General features: G+C 31.2%; 1 protein-coding gene across 6 annotated transcripts in view; it reads right to left on the bottom strand.

Moving 5' to 3' along the window:
• Window positions 1–9,095: 9,095 nt before the first annotated feature.
• LOC139528201 (transient receptor potential cation channel subfamily V member 3-like) overlaps window positions 9,096–26,525 on the bottom strand; it is a 34,815-nt gene continuing 17,385 nt past the window's right edge. For 4 of the 6 annotated variants that reach the window (XM_071324090.1, XM_071324096.1, XM_071324081.1 and 1 more), the window contains 12 exons: window positions 26,220–26,395; window positions 25,425–25,508; window positions 24,556–24,716; window positions 22,929–23,044; window positions 21,500–21,701; window positions 20,640–20,699; window positions 19,788–19,805; window positions 16,328–16,490; window positions 15,898–15,961; window positions 14,920–15,023; window positions 12,229–12,305; window positions 9,096–11,513 (listed from right to left, as the gene is read on the bottom strand). In XM_071324090.1, the coding sequence (XP_071180191.1) occupies window positions 11,493–11,513; window positions 12,229–12,305; window positions 14,920–15,023; window positions 15,898–15,961; window positions 16,328–16,490; window positions 19,788–19,805; window positions 20,640–20,699; window positions 21,500–21,701; window positions 22,929–23,044; window positions 24,556–24,716; window positions 25,425–25,508; window positions 26,220–26,395 (1,246 nt within the window). In that variant the 3' untranslated portion in view covers window positions 9,096–11,492. The remainder of the gene's footprint in view (window positions 11,514–12,228; window positions 12,306–14,919; window positions 15,024–15,897; window positions 15,962–16,327; window positions 16,491–19,787; window positions 19,806–20,639; window positions 20,700–21,499; window positions 21,702–22,928; window positions 23,045–24,555; window positions 24,717–25,424; window positions 25,509–26,219; window positions 26,396–26,525) is intronic. The other 2 variants (XM_071324103.1, XM_071324116.1) reach the window with 1 other exon arrangement.

Genomic DNA, 26,525 nt, shown 5'->3' with positions numbered 1-26,525 from the left:
CTTCATACAATCTGAAAGTCCAACCAGTACAGTTCATGGACAAAACAGAGAATCTACAACAGCAATGTAAAATATGTCCTACTGTATGGTTTAGAAACTTGGCGTGTTTTAGTTAGTGACCTTCAAAAAGTAGATGCTTTCCATACTAGCTGCCTACGAAAGATCAATAGAATATTTTTGCCAAATAAGATCAGCAAAAAGAGCCATTTGTAGAAATGTAATGCTAAGAGCATAACAGCATACTAGTAAATCAAACAAAAAAGAATAAAATGGTTACGACATGTTCTGAGAATGCCGAAAACACCATACCTAAAACAGCTTTATATTGGATACCACCAGGGGAAAAAGAAAGTCATGGAGACCAAGAATCACCTGACGACGAACTGTAACAGCAAACTAAGAAGCAGTGGTTCAGCCCTGGGCTCAAGCCGAGTGCATGCCTAAGGACAGAGAGAAATAGAGGCAGTTTGTTGTGGCCTTATGTCCCCCTGAGATGAAGAGGATAAGTAAGTTTGCAGTCCGATGTTAGTTGCTGAATGCATAGATGTTAGCCGTTTGTAAAGAAGTATCATAAACTACTTGGCAAACCCTGACGTTGTTAGTTAGGTAACGTGTGATTAATAAATAAACTCATCAAATATACCAGGATTAAATTTTGTATTTACGCTAGACGCGCGTTTCGTTTATAAAAGACTCATCAGTGACGCTCGAATCCAGAAAAGTTAAAAAGGCAGAATAAAGTACGAAGTTCAAGAGCATTGAGGACCGAAATTCCTAAAAGTTTTGCCAAAACCAGCTAAGATGGTCTATTCCTGAGGTAGAAAAGCCTTAGTATTTAAAAAATTAAACAGTTAATTTATAAATATAACCATATCAATGATAACTCATGTCAAACTATTATACAATGTGTATTTACCACAAGCAACACGACAGGTGCTACGCGTTCAACAGGAACTGTTCACTCTTCTGTTACACCTGGGATCTCCGCTGCTCCTTGGTTAGGTTCGTGTTGTTATTTTCTATGTAGCATTTTGTGGACAGTTATTTGTCTTTTTTTTATCGCTTTCTTACCGTGTTTTGTAAGTTTCTCTATGACATGAATTTTGATTGTTGTTTGGTATCTGTTTGGTGTCTAGAGGAACGATAGAAGAACTATTTGAATCCCCCAGTTTTCCTAGTAACCTTGAGCTGTCTTCTTCGTCGATTTATCGGATTTGAACAGCGATAAAGTACTGCTGCCTTAATCCATATTTGGTTAAAATTCCAAAGATTTTTTTTATTTATTTGTTTAAGATTTCTGCCTAATCTTCTCAATGATATGCACAGAACGCGACTGATCAGCGTACTTGATATGAGTCAGGTCCTTCACAAACACCAGAACTTCAACACAAAGCTTATTGATGGTGTTTGAGTTTTTACCCGTTCTTCGGTTTTAATCGCCTAGTGTTTTGTGGAATGCTGTGTGTGTGTGTGTGTGTGTGTGTATGCGTCGTAATAACCAATAGTGGCTTTATTTTATCTGTGTGTCTTTATCTCTATTTTCTTTTTCTTTTAGCCTTGTATTACCCCTTCCTTCTTCTACCTGTGAGTTTTAATAACCTTTGGTAGTTTCTCACTTTTTTTGTTATTTTTTTAATATTCATGTTAATTTTCGATACAAATTTTTTTTTCTCGAGCTAACAGCTTATATAACGTGGACTAAAGTAGTACTATGTTTGTCATTTAGTTTGACCGGTTTCTAGCAATATTTTGAACGCTGAAAGTGGGTCATGAGTGTTCATAAATTTGATTATCTTTCAAAGAATAATTTGCTTTACTGTAGAGAACATACTCACAGCTTTTAACCATTTAAAGATCCGGGTCTTTTTACCACGTTTTGCTAGACATCGACATAATCCATTACAACTGTGTTATGTCATTTTTAGCATACAGTTTATCGACCCTTTGGCTACCACGCTTCGTAAATAAATGTTGTTGACAATTTTAAAATCTAACCCGCCATAAAGCCTTGTATTTGTGTTATATATAGTTATATGAGATAATTTGAATAGTCTGATCTTTACAGTATGTTCAATTATAAGGTTTAGGGTAGATTAAGTATCTAAATTTAAATCGATAGATTTTTTTAATAATCTTTCAAAATGAAATCCGTATCTAAATCATTCTTTAAATTTTTCTAAAAAAGTGTTCTTGCTACAAAATGAAATGGGTGAAATCCTTACACATTCCTTAAAACATAATGGTTAAATGAGTTTTCTCCTTTTATATGGCAAAGCAGAAACAAATTGATTCATAAAAAAAATGCTCTGTCGTTTTCATTTTTAAATCAAGCAAAATAATCAGATAAAACTCATACACATCTTCATTTAGCTGAATAGTTATAAAAAAAAAAGTAAAATCCTTCTTTGAAATTTGAAAATGTTGTCAATGATCTAGACCGACGTTCTATATTCATTCTTTTTCCAAGCCATTCTTGTTGGTGCCAATCGTTCCATCTACCATAAACACATCGTCGTGGTTAGGAGGCTGCCAAGCTGATCAACCTGGCCCTGAAAACAACCGTTGTGGAGTATCTACGGTAAAAAAACATCTAAAATAGTAAACAAACCAAAATCAACTCAGCAAAACCAAGATGGCCGCTCACCAAAATGGCGCCTTCAACCTGTTTCTGACCCACTGCAGAAAATATTTAAATGCTCACCAAACACGTTCGGGCACCGAGCCGACCGTGCGAGGGCTGTATAGCCAGTCAAGGTCGTTAAAAACTTCCATTTGGTTTGGTCGTTCGATCTATCTCTCAACTCCCGAAAAAATTGGCATGGTTCCTGTGTTCTAAAAAGAGTCAATATATAAATGGGGGTATTTTTTCGAATGGAAACAGCTCCCTTGTAATAACATATAGATCACAAACATCTACTGCCTGACCCTAGTAGCGTACCGATAATAATTGAACACAACTTGTACTTAAATTTCTTCTATGCAACACAAATCGAGAAACAGATTATTTTAGCTTTTCTTAAATCTTTTGAAAATACCGAGAAAATATATGCCATAAAAGAGAGACAAAAGATACCAAAGGGACAGTCAAACTCATAAATCGAAAATAAACTGACAACGCCATGGCTAAACATGAAAAAGACAAACAGACAAACAATTGTACATATGACACAACATAGAAAACCAAAGAATAAACAACACGAACCCCACCAAAAACTAGGGATGTTCTCAGGTGCTCCGAAAGGGTAAGCAGATTCTGCTCCACATGTGGCACCCGTCGTTTTGCTTATGTGATAACAAATCCGGTAAATAGTCTAATTCGGTAGGTCACATTCATGAAAGGGAAGGGGATTGTAGTTACGACGTAAGGAACATATCCGATATCATTTGTGAAACGGTTATTCCATAACGGTCAACCAACTCGTGATGGCGTCCGTAAAATTTACGAAGGGATGATTTCAACTTCACCATTTGGAACTCTTGGTTTAATAGCTTCCTTGTGAGCAGCAACCCTCTATCTAGAAAAGCATGATAGGACATGCAAGCACGGGAATATCGTATCAATTTGGAGATATATACCCCGTATGCAGGTGCTGCTGGAATGTTGCTACTTAGAAATGGAAAGTTCACAATTGGAAAGCTGAAATCATCTCTTTTGTCATAAATTGAAGTCCAATTATGATGGTTAAGTATCACCTCATCCGAAATGTATAAATATATGATATATTTGTATACTAGTAATTTGAATGTTGGTTTGATTTGATATGACTCGATTTGGTTATATATTTAATTTTTTTTTTTGGGGGGGGGAGGGTGATATGGGCAAGGACTTACTTGTTTAATCCTGTTGCCCCTTGGTGAAGCATATGCCACTGACGCTATTTCTATTTCGCCACCTTGTTCTGCTAAACTCTCGATTACATGTCACTTGTACCCTTCTTTATCCATCTCGGCTGCAACGTTCCTTCTCAAGACATATCTTGGTCTGTCCCTGCCTCGCTTTCCTTTTTTTTTTTGGGTGTTACTGTAAGACCATCTGATGTTAAGGATGCGCCTGAGACAGTTGGTTATGAAGATTTGAAGTTTTGGAAGCAGGTGTTTTGTTGTTTTCCCAAGTATATAAAGAGTATGGTTATTACAGTTAAATTGAACAAGGGTATTTTGGTCTTGAGAGTGATGTTTCTTGCTTTCCTTATTTATCCCTTCATATTAAATGCAGTTCTAGCTTTGCTAATTCTGATTTTTACATCTGAGCTGCTAAGATTATCAAAGTAAGTAAGAGTTTTATGAAGTGATGTATTATTGAAACTGTTGCAAGGGTTGATAAAGTAAATAAGAATATGGTGTGCAGAGACATAATTATAGTGTCTCGTCAACTGCCACAACACTTCTCTATCAAAGCTTTCACAAGCTTTGGCAAATTCGACAATAACAGAATTCAGTGATGAACTGAACTCTTGTGATTGTTCAAGGACGATGCGTAAGGATGCTATTTGGTCTGCACATGATCTGTCACAAAGCTTTTTATCTGTTGCATTTTTGAGTCGTTTTAACATAACTCTATTTTAAAATTTCTAGGGAACTAATACCAATGTGTCTATAGTTGTCACAAATGCTTTAATTGTTCTTCTTTGGAAGCTTTACTGTGTGTTCTTCTTTCCATTCTAGATGTACCTCTCCTTCTTCGCAAATCTTTCATAACAGTTCATATAGCATTTTAATTGATGTTTCAATGACTGCTTTTATAGCTGCTGTAGGTATGTTTGTTGTTCTTCAGCATTTATATGGATATTTATTTTTCCTATTGATGTCAATTTACAGTCAAGTGCCAAAAGTTCTTCTAATCGTTAAATTTGTGGTTTTTTAAAAGATTATAACACAATATTGACTTCTGTACCCCTGTTTTTGACATTTTTACCTAATGTGTCTGTTGTTTTGTTCGCATATCGTTGTCAATATAATGGAATTTGATGCGACTGTCATACAAGTGAGAGGTTTTGCTAGCTATAAAATCAGGTTAAATCCACCAGTTAATACATAAGAAAATGCATGTACTAAGTCAGGAATATGACAGTTGTTATCCCTTTGTTTGATGTGTTTATCTTTCAATTTTGCACTTTGATTAAGGACTTTCCGTTTTGAATTTTCTTCGAAGTTCAGTATGTTTATGATCTTACTTTTTGTCCTTCATGTGTGTGGAGTGTTTTTAAATCTTTTCCTTATTCTGGTCTACTACCTTTCTAGTATATTCCGGTTTGCAGTTTTATTTTGTCATACATAGCTTTGATCTCTGGCTGTTTCTGCTGTCAGTTTGTATACGAAGGCCCTCTTATCTTTCCTTGTACTGTTCCTAACATCCTTGTTAGCTATAGTATACTCTCTCTCCCATTTTTTGTATTGAAGTCCTGGCATGTAATGTTGTCATTTTAATGTTATATTTAACATTTCCATAAAAGCGGAAGGTTTGACATGCCACTGTACAAAACCAAGTTCAATCCACCATTTTTTCCTTAAAATGTCCTGTACCAAGCCAGGAAAATTGCCATTGTTATAATATAGTTCGTTTATGTGTGTGTTACATTTTAATTTTGTGTTTCTGTTGTGTCGTTGGTCTCCTCTTATATTTGATGCGTTTCCCTCAGTTTTAGTTTGTAACCCGGATTTGTCTTTTTCTCAATCGATTTTCGAACAACGGTATACTACTGTTGTCTTAATTTGGGGCTGATTGTTTTGTTGATCATGTTTTGCTGTTATTCAGCATATATTTTTTTATATTTATCCTTTCTGCCACTTTTACAAGTGTTTCTAACGATATCCATTTCTGATGTTTCATATTTTTCAAATTAACTAATGTTTCTCAAGCTGTCGTGAATACTTTTTTCTTCTTAATAGGCAAAGGTGTGTGGCTATAAGTTTAAGTATTGTCAACTTTATGTGGGAAAAGAATGGCAATGATCCAAAATTTCTCCGGGGGATTTTGAGTTTAATATATACTCATGTCAGTTTATCCCCCATGGAAAAAAACTTGCTCAGGGAAAATGTCTATATAACACAGGTGTTGTTCTGCTCTTTTGAAATCCAAGATGGTGAAAGACAAATGATATCTGCTTTAACTGATTTAAGCTGAAGAAAATTGTCAAAATGAAAAGCATTCATACTTTCATTAGCAAATCAAGATTATGTAAAGGAATTTTCTCAGCCAATAGTTCAGAAAAGTATCCGATTTTATCAGAACGTATATATTTATTCAAATTGATATAAAGACATAATTCGTATATATAATTCAATTAAGAAGTGGCCATAAATGTTTGTATGGATGTGATGTGTTTCCAACATTTTCTGCATTAGATATAGGTCATTTTAAGAAAAATCTTTTCAGAAATAATAAACCTGAAATCAACATGTTTTTCCCCCTTGCAAACATAAGGTGTAGTTCTGGAATAAAGACAATTTGTCTCTAGAAAGGAATTAGTTCCAAGGAATATTTTTTTTCGATAAAGAGAACAATAATAGGGAATAACTTAAGTTGGGGACAATATAAAAAGAAGTGTACTTTAAGATTTGCAAGATTTGGAGAATCATTCCATTGCTAAAAGTTTTGGTTTACTATATCTCTCTGTTTAAATGGAAAGTGAATGTGCACTTATTAAGCAACACGACGGGTGCCACATGTGGAGCAGGATCTGCTTACCCTTCCGGAGCACCTGAGATCACCCCTAGTTTTTTGGTGGGGTTCGTGTTGTTTATTCTTTAGTTTTCTATGTTGTGTCGTGTGTGCTGTTGTTTGTTTGTTTGTCTTTTTCATTTTTAGCCATGGCGTTGTCAGTTTGTTTTAAATTTATGAGCTTGACTGTCCCTTTGGTATCTTTCGTCCCTCTTTTAAGTCTGATTCAAATGTATACTTTACATTGGCATAAGCAATTTCATTTCTGTCGGATGTACGACTACCTTCGTTCAACAAAAATGTTCAAGCCGGAAAATGATAAATTATAAACAGGGTTTATTTAATTCTTATTTCTTTGAATGCTTAATGTTATTGTAACTTGATTTTAAAATACACAATGGGCAAAATAAAAAAGCTGAATGGGAAGCCAACAGTCCAAAAAACATTATACAGAAACAAAAGAAATTCAATGATAAACTCATCAGATATAACAGAATTAAAATTGTGTACGCCAGACACAGGTTTTCGTCTACAAAAGAATTATTAGTGACGCTCTAACCAAAATAGTAAAAAGGAACAAAGTTGACAAGCATTCAGGATTCAATATTTTGAAAGATTTTGTCAAATTCAGCTAAAACAATCTTTTTCGTGGGAGGAAGATCCTAAGAATTTTGATAAATCTCATTGTTAATTTATAATCATGACCATATCAATGATACTTCATTTAAAACAGAAGTGCTGGCTACTGTTAGCAATATGGACACACCAAAAAGATTGGATTTAATGTTTACTGATGAGCAGTAACCCTATTAAAAAAAGACATATATAAAACGCAAACCTTGAGATTTCGTATCAGCTGTGAAACATAAACTCAATTAGTATTGAATACACGGAAAAGGAAAGTTCATTTTAATAGGAAAATTGAAATATCAAAAAAATATGAGATCTCAGTCAGTTTGTAGATGAGACGAAATATATTATGATTTATTAAGTGCTTTGGCTCACAGAATTGTATTGGCTGTGACGCCGTTGTAAATTAACCATGAATGGATTATACTTAAAACCCATGTTTATAAACTACAAGGAAGTCTCGACCGGCAACATATTTCGTATAATGATTTCTCTAAACATTAAGCAGTAAATTAAGGAAACGGTAGCTTCCCAATGTTCAAATCTTATAAATCGACTGGAAAAGTATCATAAAAAATACTGAAGTCCAATGTCTAAAGTAAATAAGGAAAGTCCATAAAAACGCCTAACTTTAACAACCAGCAGAACGAACAGATAACATGTCATATTTCTGAGATGGTACAGTCATTTTCCGATGTAAAAAAAAGAAGAAAAAACCAAGTGGAAAAACACAAACTGAAGGAACGATACCGGGTTGGTCTTCGGGGTAAATGTCTCATGCTTAGAATTCATCTGCAGAAAATCTAACCCACACCCTGTCAAAATTACAGGAAAAGGACACAATCGAAAAAAACACAAACCAAGCGACTATTAATGAAACAAATAATGAATTTCACATTGATTACTTGTATTTCGGAAGGAAAGTGGTGAGAGATTAATTGTAATTTATAGCCCAATACATCAAAAATATACATTGAGTTGAGTTAGGTTGAAAATTTCAAGGCTGAACAACTACAAAGCAACAATCAATTTCAAATCTGATCAATATGGTAAAGTAAAAGATCCAAAACTAGATATTCTGGGAAACTACAAATAAAACACAATAAAAACCAATGATTTTGGATATACAGTTTATGAACATGTGAAAGACTTCCACAGCAAGAATGGATTAGAAGTGAAGCATACAACATTCACAATCAAAATTGAAGAAAACTGTGTTCATATTCCGTACAGAGAATCTGAACGATTGTTTTAAAAATTGCCTTGGAGTTTAGTCCATTATTATTTTTATTCTAAGAATTATTTTTATCATAACTGTAAAACCAAAGATTACCTCACATACAAGCCTTTTATTGTTATAGGGTTAATCCTACATATTTCTAAAAAAAAAGTCTTGGTCTCTAGGGGATATATGTGGCATGCATAATCAAACAGCTTCTCCTTAATTTGATGTGGTAACTAACAAATTGCCTGTTAAAATGTTTAAACCTGCTGAAATTTTATGCACCGAAGTCTGGAGCCTATTGTTCAGTGGTGATGTTTGTTGGTGTGAATCATAGGTATTTCTTGTTCAGAACTTGTTTTATTTGGTGTAGTTCATAGGTGTTTCTCATTTTTTTATAAAGATAAGATTGTGGTTTTCCTGTTTCAATTGTTTAACACTAGTCATTTTGGAGTTACTTTGACAAATAATTGTTATCTTTTATACATTGTGACTTGGAGGAGAGTTGTCTCATCTTCACTCATACCACATCTTCTTATTTATATATACTATCAAATTTAAAGCTAGCAATAATGAAACATAAAGTGTATGAAAGCTTTATTCTATCATACTATCACATATTGCAATTGAAAAGTAAATAATAGTTAGGATTGCAGATATTCAGAATGGCAAAGCACTGTACAGAAAAGTATTGAAAATAGAATCTGATTATATGTTGTAAACACTTTGCAGATACTCTGTTTAGACATGCAGTTGTTAAAAAATTATAAATGGCAATCAATGTAGAAACTTTGAATTGGATATAAAAATACATAGATAATTCCTTGCTTACCTTCTATCAAAAATATTCAAAGTTAATGGCTTACATTCTATCAAAAATATTCAAAGATCAGGACTGAAAATATTTTTTTTTCTATCAGATTCAAAGTCTTCTGGTAAACAACCAATAAACTGCTCAACTAGCAGACAAAAATATCATTGATAAAAAATGATAAAAAAAATATAAAAAGAAAATATGATTGTTGTCATACATTTTCATGCAATATCAAATGAACACTCCATGATTACTTTTAATATTCATAATATTTTGATTTTGCCTTTTAAACTTATTTTGTTTAAATCATGTTTCATGTTTTATATGTATGTTGAATTATTTAGCATGAATTTAGCAGCGCTATATATATTGCAAATTATATGATAAGTGTTACACTCGTAGAGAATTCGGTTATTCCTATACTATGCTTAAATATATAGGAATAAATAAACACTGCTTACTTGGTATCAATATAAATATAGAAATCCATCTACAGTTTTGTTATATATGACACCACCTATATTTGGAACTTATGCATCAGTAGTAATAATAATTAAATTTTAGACCCTGAAAAACTTAAAATTTAATGAAATGTCAGGTTACTTTAACTTTAAATATGTTTTGAGTGATAAATAAACCAAAAAAATCTACTTTCAAATGTTAAATCTAGAGTTGAATATTTTTCATTCTTAAAATAAATAGCAGAGTAAAATGGTATTCACCTGCAATGTTTGGAATGTAATTAGTAACATTATGTTGTTTATAAATAGACCACATTCCAAAACAAAAATTATAATCATGCAGAGGAAACAAAGTATAAGAACATACATAAAATAAATATATTTCTATCAAAATGTATCAATAAATTACGAAAACAAAATAAAAGGGTAAATAACAACCATTAAAATACAGAAAGACACCATGTAAAAAGGATATCACATTGTCAAACATTATAAATTTGTACAATAAATGATTGATAATAAATATAAAACAAATTAGAGACAGCAATTCAATAGCAGAAATATAAAATAACAAAATCATTTAAAAGTCATTTTCATTTTGTTGTTATAAACAGTAAAGAGGTTCAATAAAATGTAGTTTAGTTGTGAATAACATTATATTTCACATGCACATTTGGAAAATGATGATTATTATAGCTCAGATGATTAATGTAAACAATTAAGTAGATTCTTTATTGCTAAAAATATACACCCTTAATGCCAAATTAAAATTATATTAACCTTCTACAATTCCAATTAAAGTCAAATTAAAGCAATTCAATTCATATTCTGGATATCAAATATTTTAACTTACTCCATCTTGTGTTATAAAATAAATTGATTAAGAATAAAAGCATATTATTTCTTTATGCCATTCAATCCTTCTATCAAAATTTCCTAAGTTTTCATAACAAATATAAAAAAAACCTTGATTATTTATTGGTTGATTGTTTCTTGTTTAACATCCAGTGGCAAATATTTCATGCATGTTTAGGATGATCTATATGACCTTTTCATATAAAGCATCTAATTGCACCCCTAATGGAAAAGATATATTCTATGCTGTAAAAATCATCCCATTTATTTCAATTTGTCTAAAATATAAAATTAAATGGAAAACTAAGTTACATAGCACCAATTTCTACCAGAACAGATGACTATCTACAAAGAGTTATGGTGAATTATATACATCTATTAATATTGGCACTAAATATATAACATTTCTTCTATTACAAAAGTTTCTTCAAACATTTAGTTTGATTTTCAATAAAAACATTGCTTCTGCTAAGGACGGATCAAAGCTATGCTAATATAAAAATAGCTAACAAATCTATTCCTTATTAAGTACTGTTTGTAAAATTCTAAATACCAATATAAATTTGCATGAAATTCTAAAATAAGTATAAAATTATCATAATCTAAAATAATATAAATATCAATAAACTGCATTTTTACTGCACTTATTTAATTGATCTTATTTCCCAACTCTACAGAACTTGTGGGTGATAGTATCACAAGTCAATATCTGTGGAGAACTTTATCAAAGAAGGCTGTGCCCACTTAGATTATTTCAGTACTATGAAAATACATGTACAGGTATCTATTTTGATGTCTATATGGCATGATAGTCTCTTTCTTTTGCAGTTTGAAATGTTTCACTGAGTATTAACATTCTGTAGTAGGATCCTGAAATAAACAAGAAATAAAAATTAGCATAATTTATAAATTACCCATGATTAAAGTTACTATGAACAAATTTCATTTTATAAACACCAACTTCGTAGTTTATACAAACATTTAAAACAAATAAATGAAGATGGGTCCACACAGTCATTTTATATCTTTTAAGGATATAGTCTAGGTCATTTCATGTTCAAAATTTTTTTTTTTACAATCTTCAGACTCATTTTGTTTTTTCATAAGATACAGGGTAAAATATTTTACCCAGCATTACTCAATTTTCTTTTTATAAAAGACTTTGATAGCTCATCAAAGCTAATTGCCAAAATTTAACAGATTCTGTTTATCTTTTCTTACTATTTTGGACCCAAAAAATGACAATGCTAATATAATGTAAAATCAGGAGTCTGCTTTTTCCCACCATATTTTTAAAAATCAAATATCTTGAAAATGAGTTCCATAACCTATCAATATGTTTAACTTATTTTGTTTCTTAATAACAATAAAGAATAATAAGACTCTTCTAATTTAAAGTATCAATATTAAATTCCAGATTTGTTTAATGTCATCTGTCTACACCCTTAAACACCCTGTTGATAATCATAAGGTCTACATAATATTTACTGTGACTTGATGTTGTAGTTCTATAAAAACTGATACATTTTAATGGCAACCAATGGTTATGAGCAATGACATTAATGTTTGTAAGCTGTATATTTACCTGGCCACTTGATGTAAATCTAGGTGTAGATACATCTACCACTGGTCCAGTACTCCATACTTGTGGAGTTGAGACACCTACAATTTGAGAAGAATATTATAGATTCAAACAAGATTTGACATACAATTTGAATTTGGTTAATGTAGGTTATATGAAAAAAGTAAAATCACAAAAATACTGAACTCCAAGGAAAATTCAAAATGTAAAGTCCCTAATCAAATGGCAAAATCAAATGATAAAACACATCAAACGAATGAACAACCACTGTCATATTCCTGACTTGGTACAGGCTGATTTGCATATTGTTATGCGTTTACTATTCTACATTGGCTAGAGGTATAAGGGAGAGTTGAGATCTCATCAACATGTTTAACCCTGCTGCATTTTTGCGCCTGTCCCAAGTCAGGAGCCTCTGGCCTTTGTTAGTTTTGTATTATTTTTAATTTTAGTTTCTTGTGTACAATTTGGAGTATAGTATGGCGTTCATTATCACTGAACTAGTATATATTTTTGTTTAGGGGTCAGCTAGAGGACGCGTCCAGGTGGGGGAATTTCTCACTGCATTGAAGACCTGTTGGTGACCTTCTGCTGTTATCTGTTCTATGGTCGGGTTGATGTCTCTTTGACACATTCCCCATTTCCATTTTCAATTTTATTTTATTTTAATGAATGCTAATTTAATCTTTAGAAAAACTTATTTTTACACAATTATGCAAAAGCAGAAAAACAGCAACATAAAAAGTAGGGATGTCAACGAGAACTTAAGTACTCCAGTATTGCTCGGTAGTACTGAGTATCAATCACCATAATGATACTCGATTAATCAGTTTCCTGTTAGAATGTTGTTACTTTCTTAAGTTTCAACAAAAATATTTTTATTGAGAGTGCCTCCCAGGAAAATATATATTAATCAAAATTAATATAAACTAAAAAATGATTCGAATGTTTGCATTTTACTGTAATTTGAAACTTCTCCAAACAGAGGTACATTTTGTACATATAGGATATATAAACATGAGCATTTCTCCAATTTTTAGCTAACTTAGTCACTGCCCCACTTCTGTACCGTCAGAGCATATATTTTTTATAAGCAGAACTGTTAGTTACCTATTTAATTTGAGAAATCGCTCCATCCCAGAAAAAGTTGACAAGATAATATATTTAAATAAGAACAATTTTATTGCGCCCTGAATCGACCCTCAGAAAATTATAAATGACATCTAATCATCAACCCTTTGTTTATCACTAAATGTGGTTTTTTTACGGTTCCCAAATACTGTCACACAGTGTTTCAGTTATAATTATTGTATAGATATAAATTAATTACTTGATTAGATTATTACCAGTTTAAATAATTAGTACATGTAATAAAAGAGCTATCATGGTTTAAGTTTTCTTTGTCATAATGTTGACGGTTTTACGATCATATTAAGACAATGATCTACAATACATAAAATGGGAAATGATTTGTGTTTCCATTTTGTAAATGTTTTATCGAGCCAGTACTCGAGTATCGCGCGGTAAATCCAACGAGTACTCGAGGAGCAAATCTCCACCGAGTTGACATCCCTAGTAAAAAGTAATGCAGAGCAGATTTTAGAGTGTTTAACTGCTTCCAAATATAAGCAGTGCTCTAACCAAAAATTGAAAGGGGAAGGGTGCCAGTGGAGGGCAGGGCACTTTTTTAGGATAGGAAAAGGGACTGCTCATTTTGTTGGTTTACAAGGTTTTTAAGAGTTTGCATTGGTTTTTTTTACTGAATATGTTTCCAATAAAGATGCAAAGGTTTATTATCCATTCTATTAAATTTGCATTAGACCCCCCCCCCCCCCCGCCCCCACACACACACACAAAAAAAAAAAAACCCAAAAAAAACCAAAAAAATATAATATTTTAGCATACATGTGACAGAGTTGTCTTGTCACAATTGGAGATTTGAAAAGTTTCAGCTAGAGTTTGGCCCTGGAAACTATTGTTTTTTTTCATTGTCGGTGTTAAGGATTTTGTATAGTATAACTTGAACAAGTTAATTTGTCATGATAGTTAAACTACACATTCCCAATTATTGTTAGATTACAGCATTACAATCAACTCAGAACAAAATTAAATTTTTAAGCAGAACTTTTATTAAATTTATAGTTTCCATAGCTTTAAACCTGATTCTTTTGATCTACAATACAATTATTAATTTAAATTTATTAGTGTCTTCTTATTGTCCATATACATTAAGTTTTTCCACAAGACAACTTCTATTTTGGACTAACAAGATCACTGATAAGTTAAAAAAACCAAAAAACCTGCTGAATCTCAGGCATGTGAAACGAGCTATTGTGTTAAATATTTTCAAAATTCACAATGTTAATTTTGATACACAGAATGATTTATGATCATTATTAATTGCTGTACGAAGACCTATAGTTGCTTACTTTGACGTCATTTAATTAATAGGTATCTGGTGGACAGCTATCTCATTGGCAATCATACCCCAACTTATTATGTTCCGCCTGAGGTTCAATTACTCTATTCCATTGTATTGGAGTCAATTTAGGTAGTTTTAATCTATATTTTTTATCTTAGAATGGTGTAGTGCTAGTTACACCTCTCCAATTAAGTGATGCATTTTCCAATGGAAGTGTATTATTTATTCAAGAACGCTGCCAGTTACACCTCTCCTATTAAGTGTATTATTACCTGATGTACGAGTTACCTCCCATGCACTTCCATCAACTACAGAAGATGGTGTCCTACTTCTTCTCTGACCTCCTTTCTTTTTTGGCTTGGATCTAGGTTTTGACCTGTACAAAATAAGCAGGATTAAAATGACTGCAAACATGATTGATTAAAATAGAATTTATTCAAGGTCATACAATACTACGACAGGGGCAGATAATAATTCATCAAAGTTTTAGTTTTTCTAAAAAAAACACAAGGGAAATACTTAGAAAACACACAGTCAACAACAGTAATTATTGCAAGAATAAAATTAGAAGATAACTGTATTGTGTCATAATCTTAGCCTTCGTAAAACATAGATTTTACTGTCGCAAATTGAGTTTACTTAGCGACGTGTAGCGGAGCTAGGTAAACAGATATTTGCGACAGTAAAAATCAAGTTTTACTAAAGCCAAGCTTAAAATACAATACAGTTATCTTCATTCTAATGCAGCATATTAAAATAAATACCTTAATAAATATTTTGGTGTAAAATGGCATAATTGAAAAAGTCTGCAAAACTGTTGCTTTGTCTTTAACAACTAAACAATGTGACGTCATATGTATTTTAACGATGTCAAACATAAACACTAGACCTATTTATCTTTCTTACGCTTTGGAATGATTTCAACATTGACAAAAAGAATATTTTGAGGCTCAAAATGTGACTTTCATATTTATTTTGTGAGAAATTACATAAAAAAGATAATCGGAATACAAAATGGTGGCTTTCTTAGTTACAGACTGGTAGAACCTGGAATTTACCACTTCAAAATACTTGTCAACCTCAAATCAAAATTATTGTTACAGATAAATTGCATCAGAATGAAATATTTAGAAGGCATTAAACATAAGTCAATAAAATATCACAGTAGAAAAAACATGCAAAGGACATCTTTAGGCATACAAATATTTTTAAAGATGAATCTACAAAGGATTTAAGGCAGAGAACTTTACCTTCTTGGAGGTGAATCATCATCTCCTCCTTCATCTCCATCATTGTCATCATCCTCTGAGTCATCTACATTCATAAAAAAATCATGGTACTCATTGGTGTTTAATGAAAGTTGATATTTAAAACAAAAACAGCAAATGTTGGTTTATTTTATTAAGTTTCCATGAAGACCACACAAATTAACTCAGATTCCCTTTTGAAACTAGGTATAAGAAAGCAATATCTCCCTAATCCTGCTTTGAATAAATGGCAAACAATCTAATTCTTTCATTTAATCAATTTTTGGGATTATGGTAAGGAAGTGTTATACTATTATATATTGGAAATTTCAAGGTTTTGGAATCAAACGAGGCATTAATTAGGGTAAAAAAGGTGATTATCTTTTTACAATAATTATAAGGAGTACCAATCATACAAATAATGACCACATACCCTGTCCAGTCATTCTGAGTAGTAATCTCTTTATAGCTTTAACAGAATCCATCATGTCATCCTGTCTGAGTGATAGGTCTCTGATACCTTCACGTAAAACCTCTACCTCATTCTCAAACTTCTCTACAGATACTGTCTGACCATTAGATTCTGAATCTTCATCCTACAATACAAATATCAACATTAGACAGGTCCAATCTACAAACACAGTGTTTGTATTGTTATAAATACACATATTAAAACTTTACATCAACTGAAAACCTTTTACTACTGGTAAAAACTGTTCTAAAATATTTAAAACAAAGGTTTAATGATAGAACTAATAGATTAACAAAACTATAAAAATCAATGCCTAGTTATTATGGCTTATCTAGAGGTTACCCTTGTAAATCTATACAAATGATCCATATGTGACAATATATGCAATGTGTGAAAAACATGAAACTGTGTGTGCACCTGAAGAACATCATACTGGTGCTTACCCTGACAACATAACTATCCAGTGTATACAAAAGTATGTACACATGCAGTAATCTCAATAATCACATAATGTTTGAAACTATGTTATTTTTTTAGAATATTTCTATCTTCAATCTTTCTCAATTCATGTTAATCTAGACAAGCAAACTAATGCTATTTGGCATATCACTGTGAACATTTCAAATGTAAACTTAAACACTGAGAGTATTGTACATGCATGCTTAAACAAAAAGAGCATTGTAGATGCATGCTTAAACATGGAGATCATTATAGATGAATGCTTAAACACTGAGGACATTGTAGATGAATGCTTAAACACAGAGCATTATAGATGAATGCTTAAACACTGAGGACATTGTAGATGAATGCTTAAACACAGAGCATTATAGATGAATGCTTAAACACTGAGGACATTGTAGATTAATGCTTAAACACTGAGAGCATAGTAGATGAATGCTTAAACACTGAGAGCATTGTAGATGCATGCTTAAACACTAAGATCATTGTAGATGCATACTTAAACACAAAGAGCATTGTAGATAAATAATTAAACACTAAGAGCGTTGTAGATGAATGCTTAAACACTGAGAGCATTGAAGATGCATACTTAAACACTAAGAGCATTGTAGATAAATGCTTAAACACTGAGAGCATTACAGATGAATGCTTAAACACTGAGGACAATGTAGATGCATGCTTAACACTGAGAGCATTATAGATGAATGCTTAAACACTGAGGACATTGTAGATGAATGCTTAAACACTGAGAGCATAGTAGATGAATGATTAAACTCAAAGGACATTGTAGATTAATGCTTAAACACAGAGAGCATAGTAGATAAATGCTTAAACACTGAGGACATAGTAGATGAATGCTTAAACACTGAGAGCATTATAGATGAATGCTTTAACACTGAGGACATTGTAGATAAATGCTTAAACACTGAGAGCATAGTAGATACATGCTTAAATACTGAGAGCATTGTAGATGCATGCTTAAACACTGAGAGCATAGTAGATGAATTCTTAAACACATAGGACATTGTAGATTCATGCTTAAGCACTGAGAGCATAATACAAATCTATACTTGAACACTGAGAACATGACAAATGTTTACTTAAACACTGAGAACATTTAAGATGTAAACTTTAACACTGAGAACAATGTTGATGTAAACTTTAATACTGAAAACATTTCAGATGCATATTGAAACACAGAACATTACAAATATATACTTGAACACTGAGAACATTGCAGATTTATACTTGAGGAGACTCGCGGGTATAAAAATTTCAGAAAAAAAATAAACATTTATTTTTCATTTCAAATTTTACTATTACCTTTAGTAGTTGTTACTTTATCAGATGGTACAAAAATCATTAAAAAAAATCAATTTGTGTTGGCCCAAGATGACTTTTAAAAAGCTCCAAATTATCTCCCTTTGGTTCAAAAATGCCATTTTTTGGCATTAAAATTGAAATAACTTTTCTAACTCATCAGTGGCCTATATTTTGTATCATAATTTTCAATTAAGCTGTACATAAAGTAAACTATTGTAAAATTTGAGCGATTTCTGTAAATAAGTTCTTTTTTTATGTCGATATAACCTCTATTTCTCCTATTAGTCCAACAGAAACAAGAATATGTCCATAGTACACGGATGCCCCACTCCCACTATCATTTTCTATTTTCAGTGGACCCTGAAATTGGGGTCAAAACTTTAATTTGGAATTAAAATTAGAAAGATCATATCATAGGGAGCATGTGTACTAAGTTTCAAGTTGATGTAACTTTAACTTCATCAAAAACTACCTTGACCAAAAACATTAACCTGAACTTTGCACTATTATTTTCTATATATATGTTCAGTGGACCATGAAATTGGGGTCAAAACTATAATTTGGCATTAAAATTAGAAAGATCATATCATAGGGGACATGTGTATTAAGTTTCAAGTTGATTGGACTTCAGCTTCATCAAAAACTACCTCGACCAAAAACTTTAACCGGACAGACGAACGGAGGCACAGACGAACGGAGGCACAGACGGACGGACGAACGGAGGCACAGACTAAAAAACATAATGCCCCTCTACTATCGTAGGTGGGGCATAAAAAGGTACCTTTGCAAAAATGTATGCTTCTTTCGAAGGTAGATTGCGAGCGGGTGACCCCATTTTTTTTTATTTTATTATCCTATTACCGGTAAGTATAAGATAAAGTTCATTTATAGAAAAATATAGCAAAATCCTATATTAAATAAAAAAAAATGATTTTGACCTGCAAGTCCCCTTAAACACTTATAACATAGCAGATGCAAACTTAAAACGTTAAGAACATTGAAGATGTATACTTAAATACTGAGAACATTGAAGATGCATATTTATACTGAGAACGATGCAAACATATAATTCAACCTTGAGAACATCACATAGGTATACTTAAACACTGAAAAGATGCAGATGTATACAACATGACAGACGTATACAAACAGTTCAGTCAGCATGCATGTTTCAAACTATCTAGCAAAGTTGTTATAATATGTGTATACATATAAACCAGCATCAAAACTGTTCATTTCCAAATTTTCATACAACAGCTGTCTTTAAAATGTATAAATCACAAACATTATAAAGATAATCATCTTTTCACTATTCATGGATTCATTTTTTTATTGCCAATTTCCCAAAGTACAAATTCTAAAATCTGTTTAAAAAACTGATTTCTAATAATGGCTCCAAATGATGTTTAATCTAGTCCATATAAATCAAGAGTCAATTTAAAGAGTAAATTAGCATGTTTCAAAAATTTGTTTAAAAATGAATTTCTAAGCTCCAGAATAAAAACTAGTTTTAGGTATATAAATATACTCTGAGATAATAAAACATGTCGAAATGAACAGCTTTGACAAGATGTAAAGAAATCTATAGCCATGGATACACATCACTGGTCTAATTATAGAGATAGTGGGAGTTAGTTACCTTTGGCATAGGGAGAGTCTACAAACAACAATAACTATGTATATAAGTACTATTGTAGAAGCACATTTATCATAGCTACATAGTTTATACAGTCTACAAACAACAACAACTATGTAAATAAGTACTATTGCAGAAGCACATTGATCATGGCTACATAGTTTATACATTAAATGCATTACAATGAAAATGGTTAATTACCCTGTTTTAATATACAAAGAAAAATACAAAGCTAAAACAAAAACCCAAAATCCTAGATCAAAGCAAACTTATTTACACTCTTATCCTGATCTCTGGTGGTTAGTTCTCTTATTGGCTATCATACCTCATGGCCATATTTGTATATTGTCTTACTGTAATGGTTGTAGTACAATTCTATTTTTTATAGAACTGTAACGACTACTTCTATTTAAGTTATAGAGAAGTTTGTCACTGCACATGTGTGACTTATTCTAAATTTGAAATTGTCAAAATGCTCTATTATACAAGTAAAACTGGTATCATTAATTCAGATATAAAGCATGAGATTAATATGGTATGATCAATTTGAATGTATACAATAATGACAAGTCTATGACAGAAATAATATTTCATAATTAAAATTTCCACACCAATTAAAATTAAAAGAGTGAAGAAAATTACAAATTTCAAAAATTCTCCTTTCATATGTGCACCTTCAGGAAAACATAAATTAAATGTTAACTAAAAATTTAACAAAAAAAATAAAAAAAATACAAGAAGTAAGCAAAGGTCTAATAAAATTTAAGCAGTGTTAAATATTTACATAAAATATAGATTAGTAATATGCAATAATGTACATTTTATGAAGGAATATAAGTAAACATAAATGACTACCTTTTGACCGGATGGCTTAAAGTTTTCACTCCATTTCTCTTCTAGATCATCCAATTGTTCCTATATAGAAATAAAAAAAAAAGATACCACTTTAGTTTATTTATGTCTAGGAAATTAATTACATGTAAATTATGGTTGGTATAGTTTATTAATTTAGACAAACAGGTTTAGATTACCAGTCCATCAAACTGTCTAAGTTTGTTTATGTCTTAACCAGGAAGGCCAAAAAAAAAGCATTTTTCAAAAATAAAATGATCGACATATCATTAACAGACCACAAGAAAAACAAAGGGCCTATTATGCTTCCCTCAGGTAGACCACAAGTAATATTGATAAGATGAGATTCAGTCCCATTTATGCTAACAAGTTGCTTGCTTTCTGCTGAATAGTAAAAGACTCAAATTATTTGATGTTTTTGATGCTAATGTGTTTTAATTTTTTATAACAATTAACAAAAATAAATCAAGTGAAAGTTCATGTATATCTATGAACTAAGATTTAAATCACATCAAATTAATGTTTCATAAAAACATACTGTTTCAGACAAACAAATTCAAACTAACAGCCTATCAAAACTGTCTAAGTTCCTTTCATTTTCTACTTTAATTACATTTAAAAAGTCCATAATCAATGTTATAAAAAGAATAACTAATCCAAGAATTAAAATATTCAAAAATATTCAACTTGTGACCAAACAACACTGATAATTAACTCATGTGCTACAAGCATTCATAAATTAATGTTATGTATGGTAACTCTTTGAATACTTTTCTACATTTAAACTTTTGAATTAGTTATTCAATAATGACTATTAATATCTCAGAAATAATGAATGAAGTCACATATGCATGTTAACATACCTTTATCTGAATTGTGACCTTTGTCAGATCTTCTCCATCAGCGTCTGTCATATCATCATCATAATATTGTTTGAGCGGTGAACATTCATCACTTATATAGCGAAGAAATTTATCTCGACTATTGTGAGACATGCCTTCCCAGAAACTGATGATGGACTGAGCTTTCTGCATCATAGCATTTGCCTGGGCATTATCATATACTCTACAAATAGTCAAGAAATGAAACTGACAAAACCTTGTTATCTTAAGAAAAGCTGACTGTATATGCAAAACCAAGAAGCAACGGCCATGATATGAGCTATTATTGAAAAATTTAAAGTATTCCAATTGTTTATGTTTCAGCAGGATTTAAACAGGTTTTTACAGTTCCCTGACGCCGAAAAATTCTATTTGTTGATAAATTTTTTTGCAATTTTAAAAGGAATTTTGCTTCCATAGTTTTAACACAATCTGATAATTCATATTCAATTGAAACTAAAAAAAAAAAGAAATCTAAAAGGGCCAGCAAGGCTCACTGAAAAATATTTAAAAATAAAGAAATATTCGGTGAAAAAAAAAAATCTGAATTAATTCAACCACAACAAGTGAATTTTAAAATTAGAATATTAAATATCTGCAAAAAGAGCTGGATATGGCTGGATATGGCTAAATATGAAATAAAGTATCTACACAAATAAGTGGTTTAACAGTATCTTTAAATAGAAAATAATACATGTGTTCAGCTACCAAGTATTGAAAGTGAGGTTGGTATATTACAGTAAACTAAGTAAGTTTACTCTTAGATTCATGATTTTTGTTTTCGTTGTTATTGGTTTTGAACTAGCTGTTAGTAACTGCAAGTACTCTCAAATCTGTACTTAGTGTCTTTTTTGTTGTTAGGGGTTAAGGATTGATATATACCCTGCCACATACTGTATGTGTTTTTGTATGATGCTTTTGTTTGTATCGATCTGATGAGTTAGGCCTTTTTCAACTGATTTATAGTTTGTTCTTATGTTGTGCTGTTACGCCACTGACCCAGGTTATGGGGAGGGTTGACGTCATACAAACATCTTTAATCCTACCACATTCTTTATGTGCCTGTCCCAAGTCCAGAACCTGTAGTTCAGTGGTTGTCATTAGTTCTTGATTGTCATATTTATTTTTCATAAATTATTTTGTTATAAATTACAGTTAGTTTTCTTAATTGAATAGGTTCTTATTTTTCTCATTGTTGAAGGTCGTTCAGTTGTCTATCATTTCTTACATCCACTTCATTTGAACTTTGGTGGATAGTTGTCTCATTACGTCTCATACAATTGTTTTTGTTTCAATACGTAGAATATCTTGTACAGGATAAGCCTGACATGAAAATAAAAGAAAGACAACATTAACAATACAAATTTCAACTTGAATCAAATGAATCATTCTTTAAAAATATCTCACTTACCTTTGAAATGTGTCGGATAACAAGGCAATGAACAGATTGAGACATAAAACAGCTGACAGGGCTAACCAAAGACCAACCAATAGTCTGGCCATTAAAGGATCAACTGTTAACATATTCTACAAATTTATAAATTTAATTATCATAATATTATTTCAACATATACATGTAGATGATGCCAAATGTTATTTTCCTAATAAGATGGAAATTTTTGGTAATGAATATCTTTAGAAGGTTTCCAGTTGATGTTACCACAAATTCATGGTAAACAATTTAAAACCAAAACTTTAACCTTATATGGCATGGACAGGCAGATGAATTGATTAATGAACTAATGGACAGACAGACACACAGAATGACTGGAAAACATATTACCCACTGCCATCTTCAGCAAGAGCTATCAATTATCTCATGGAGCTTCATACAAAAAAGTAATAAACTGAGTGCTAAAAAAATTATAGGACTGCAATAATAAATTACCAATGGTTGTCTTAAATCTGGACCAAAATGTGAAGCATAATTTTATCTCATTTTAAATGTGATTTATTGTGGTCAAAAGATAACTCTTTTTTTTACTTTAGAAGATATAATTTTCATAAAACTTTTTGCACATATTAACATAATTTATATCATACACCTTATTACTATTAAGTACAAAATGGTGAAAAACACCAAATCACTTAGACAACTTTCTGTTACGGTCAAGTTTTACAAAAACAATGGTCATCAGAAATGAGCTGAAAGAATGAAAATTTAATGAAAAAAAGAACCTTTTTATAGTTTAGGATCAAACATTTTAAACACAAATTAAAGTAATAAAAATGTTTTGTTTAAAGTCTTTTAGGTAGTTAAAACATGTCTCTTTGAAAAAATGTATGCAGTTTGAACATGGTCTTAGATAGCTACAACTGGTTTGTTAGATTGACACCCTATATCTCTTCTCATTCATATTTAGATAGATAAACGTTTTCTTCTTAAAATTGTTTTACATTTCGGGGCTTTTCATAGCTGACTATACAGTATGGGCTTTGCTCATTGTTGAAGGCCGTACAGTGAACTATAGTTGTTAATTTCTGTGTCATTTGGTTTCTTGTGAAGAAAATTTATTTTAAGGTGGTACCCAACACTTGGACTAAAATTAATTTATCTCATTTAATTCTCATTAAATTTTGACAAAATATTTACTTTCACTCTAAAAATCAAATTAAAAAAACTTGAACCACACACCTCATCGGAAAAAAATCATTGGATAGATAGCAGTTTAACAGACACTAATTAATATCATTGAGAAGCTTAATACTTCCCTAATAATAGAACGACATTAAGACATAAGACATTTTATTTCACTAAAGCCCCCACATGGCGTATATAAGAACAACATTTTTTAACAAACAATAAAAGTGTGAACATATTTACATTAGAACAACATGGTTAACAAAGGTGCAATAATAGTATATATAATTAATACTGATATTTGACAGGAAGTACAAATTATAGTAACATGATTAAGCACATGTATAAAAAGGTTTTAATAACACTTTTGCAAAATTTTGCTGATTAAAATGTTCCGCTGATTTTTACAAAGTTATCCCCCTGTAGTGTTAGGTACCACCTTAAATCATATACTTACATCAAAATCATAGTCATCCACCATAGTTAATCTGAACAAACTGAAGAGGGCGCTGTTGAAATCTTCATATCCTGACACAGTAACATTCTCAGCACTTGCAGCAGCACCTTTTCCTGAATAAGCTGCTTTATCTCCACCAAATATCATGTAGAATGCAAACACTGAAATTAATATCAATTAGTCAACTAAAGTATGAATAATAAGTATACAAATAAATGTTTGTAAGTAAAAAAAAATTCTCTGGTAACCCTGAATATAATAGAGGATGAAAAACATAATAGAATGCCTACAATATGCAGATTTGTGAACGATATTTTTTAACAGTGTATGTAATATAGAAAGTAGTTTTAGTAATAAGAGTAATGACAAAAAGTTTTCATTTATGTTTTGTGATGACAGTTTGCTATTTTACCACCTAAATCTTCAATGAAGTACTTTTTAAGAGAAAGTGTATTTCATACTCGTAATAAGTGTTTGTTTTTTTTTATAATTGTTTTTTTAATATTATGGTGTTTAATGCTAAGATAATTATATTGATGTACATTATATGTAATATATTAAATGAATCTTAATGTGTGTTTTAGTCTCTCATAACTCTGTTTAGAGTGGCTCTTTTATAACTTTATCTGTTATATTGTGTTTTATATCAAAAAAAGCTCAATGCATTCTCATGTCACAACAAATGAGAAACATAAAATTGCATTATGCTAATTTTTTTTTACTTTAATGAAATCCTTGAACTAAGTTACATGAAACAGTTATTTGTACTCGTCTGTCAGATGTATGATCAAGCTAGCAAGCTGACTCAGTCTCAAGAGTTTGATTTATCCAATTTTTCAGATATCAAACTTTTCTATTTTTAGACTTACCAAATGGGATGTAGAATTCCAAGTAAAGGAATGTAAATCTGACCAGATCTTTTAACATATGTGTTAACATTACTATAAATGGACCTGTAAAATATCAAGACATGTATTGAATGAGCACTTAAAAAAATTAATATAAATGTTTTCGGTCTAGGTGGTAGAGTCCTAAAGCGCTAAATATTGCAGGCAGAATTGTCTCGATATCCCAATAGCACGGGTTTGAATCCCGGCAAGGGAAAAATTTGCAGATTTAACATTGTTGTGCTGAAATTTAAAGTAATTATGAATATAATATGTGTTTTTAGCGGTGTATCACCTTCACTGGTTATCCAATGGATAGATCTGTCTTAGGGTTGTCACTTGTTTATACATACTTATTAATTATATATTTATATACACAAGTGGTATGGAGCACATAAGGCCTAACAGGTGGTGTTGCCACGATGTCACATAAGCAAAGGAAAAACAAATGAAGATTTAACGTTGTTGGGCTTAATTTCAGATAAATTATATATATAAAATTATAAATTATGGTGTTAGCCCTGTACAACCATGCATTATCCCATGGAGAATGTCTGTCATAAAGATGTCACATGTTTAGACATGTATATTTATATATTTATTGAAGATTCCTTTAAAGGATATTTAGTTTTAAAATTTGAAGATCAACTCAAAGACTAGTAGAAAACTGATGCAATAAATTTGTGTCTTATTTTCAATTACATTTTCTTAAACATCAAACAATCTGCATTAAAGTCAGTCGAATTTAATTGATTTTAATCAGTATTTGAGACTTACCAAGTAGAGAAAAACATCTGACATTTTTCATGAGCCTGAGCCATAGTAATATTATAGTAACTGCCATCAGTCTTATGTGCGCTCTTGCTACACTTGTTTTGTGGTCCACAACATCAGCTATGTGGGTGGCAATACACACCATTAGAAACAAATAACATGTCCAATCAAATATATTCCTATCAAAATAAAATTGATATGTTTTATTTTAAAACAATAGAAAATTATCTGGTTTCCAGTCTATTATAATCATTGATTAAAGAATGCAGTTTGTTTTTAAGTATGGCAAACTGAACTTGCTTTCTGGTT

This window comes from Mytilus edulis, chromosome 1 (assembly GCF_963676685.1).
Source record: "Mytilus edulis chromosome 1, xbMytEdul2.2, whole genome shotgun sequence".
NCBI classification, from domain to species: domain Eukaryota; kingdom Metazoa; phylum Mollusca; class Bivalvia; order Mytilida; family Mytilidae; genus Mytilus; species Mytilus edulis.
This window is presented reverse-complemented; position numbering and strand designations above follow the sequence as displayed.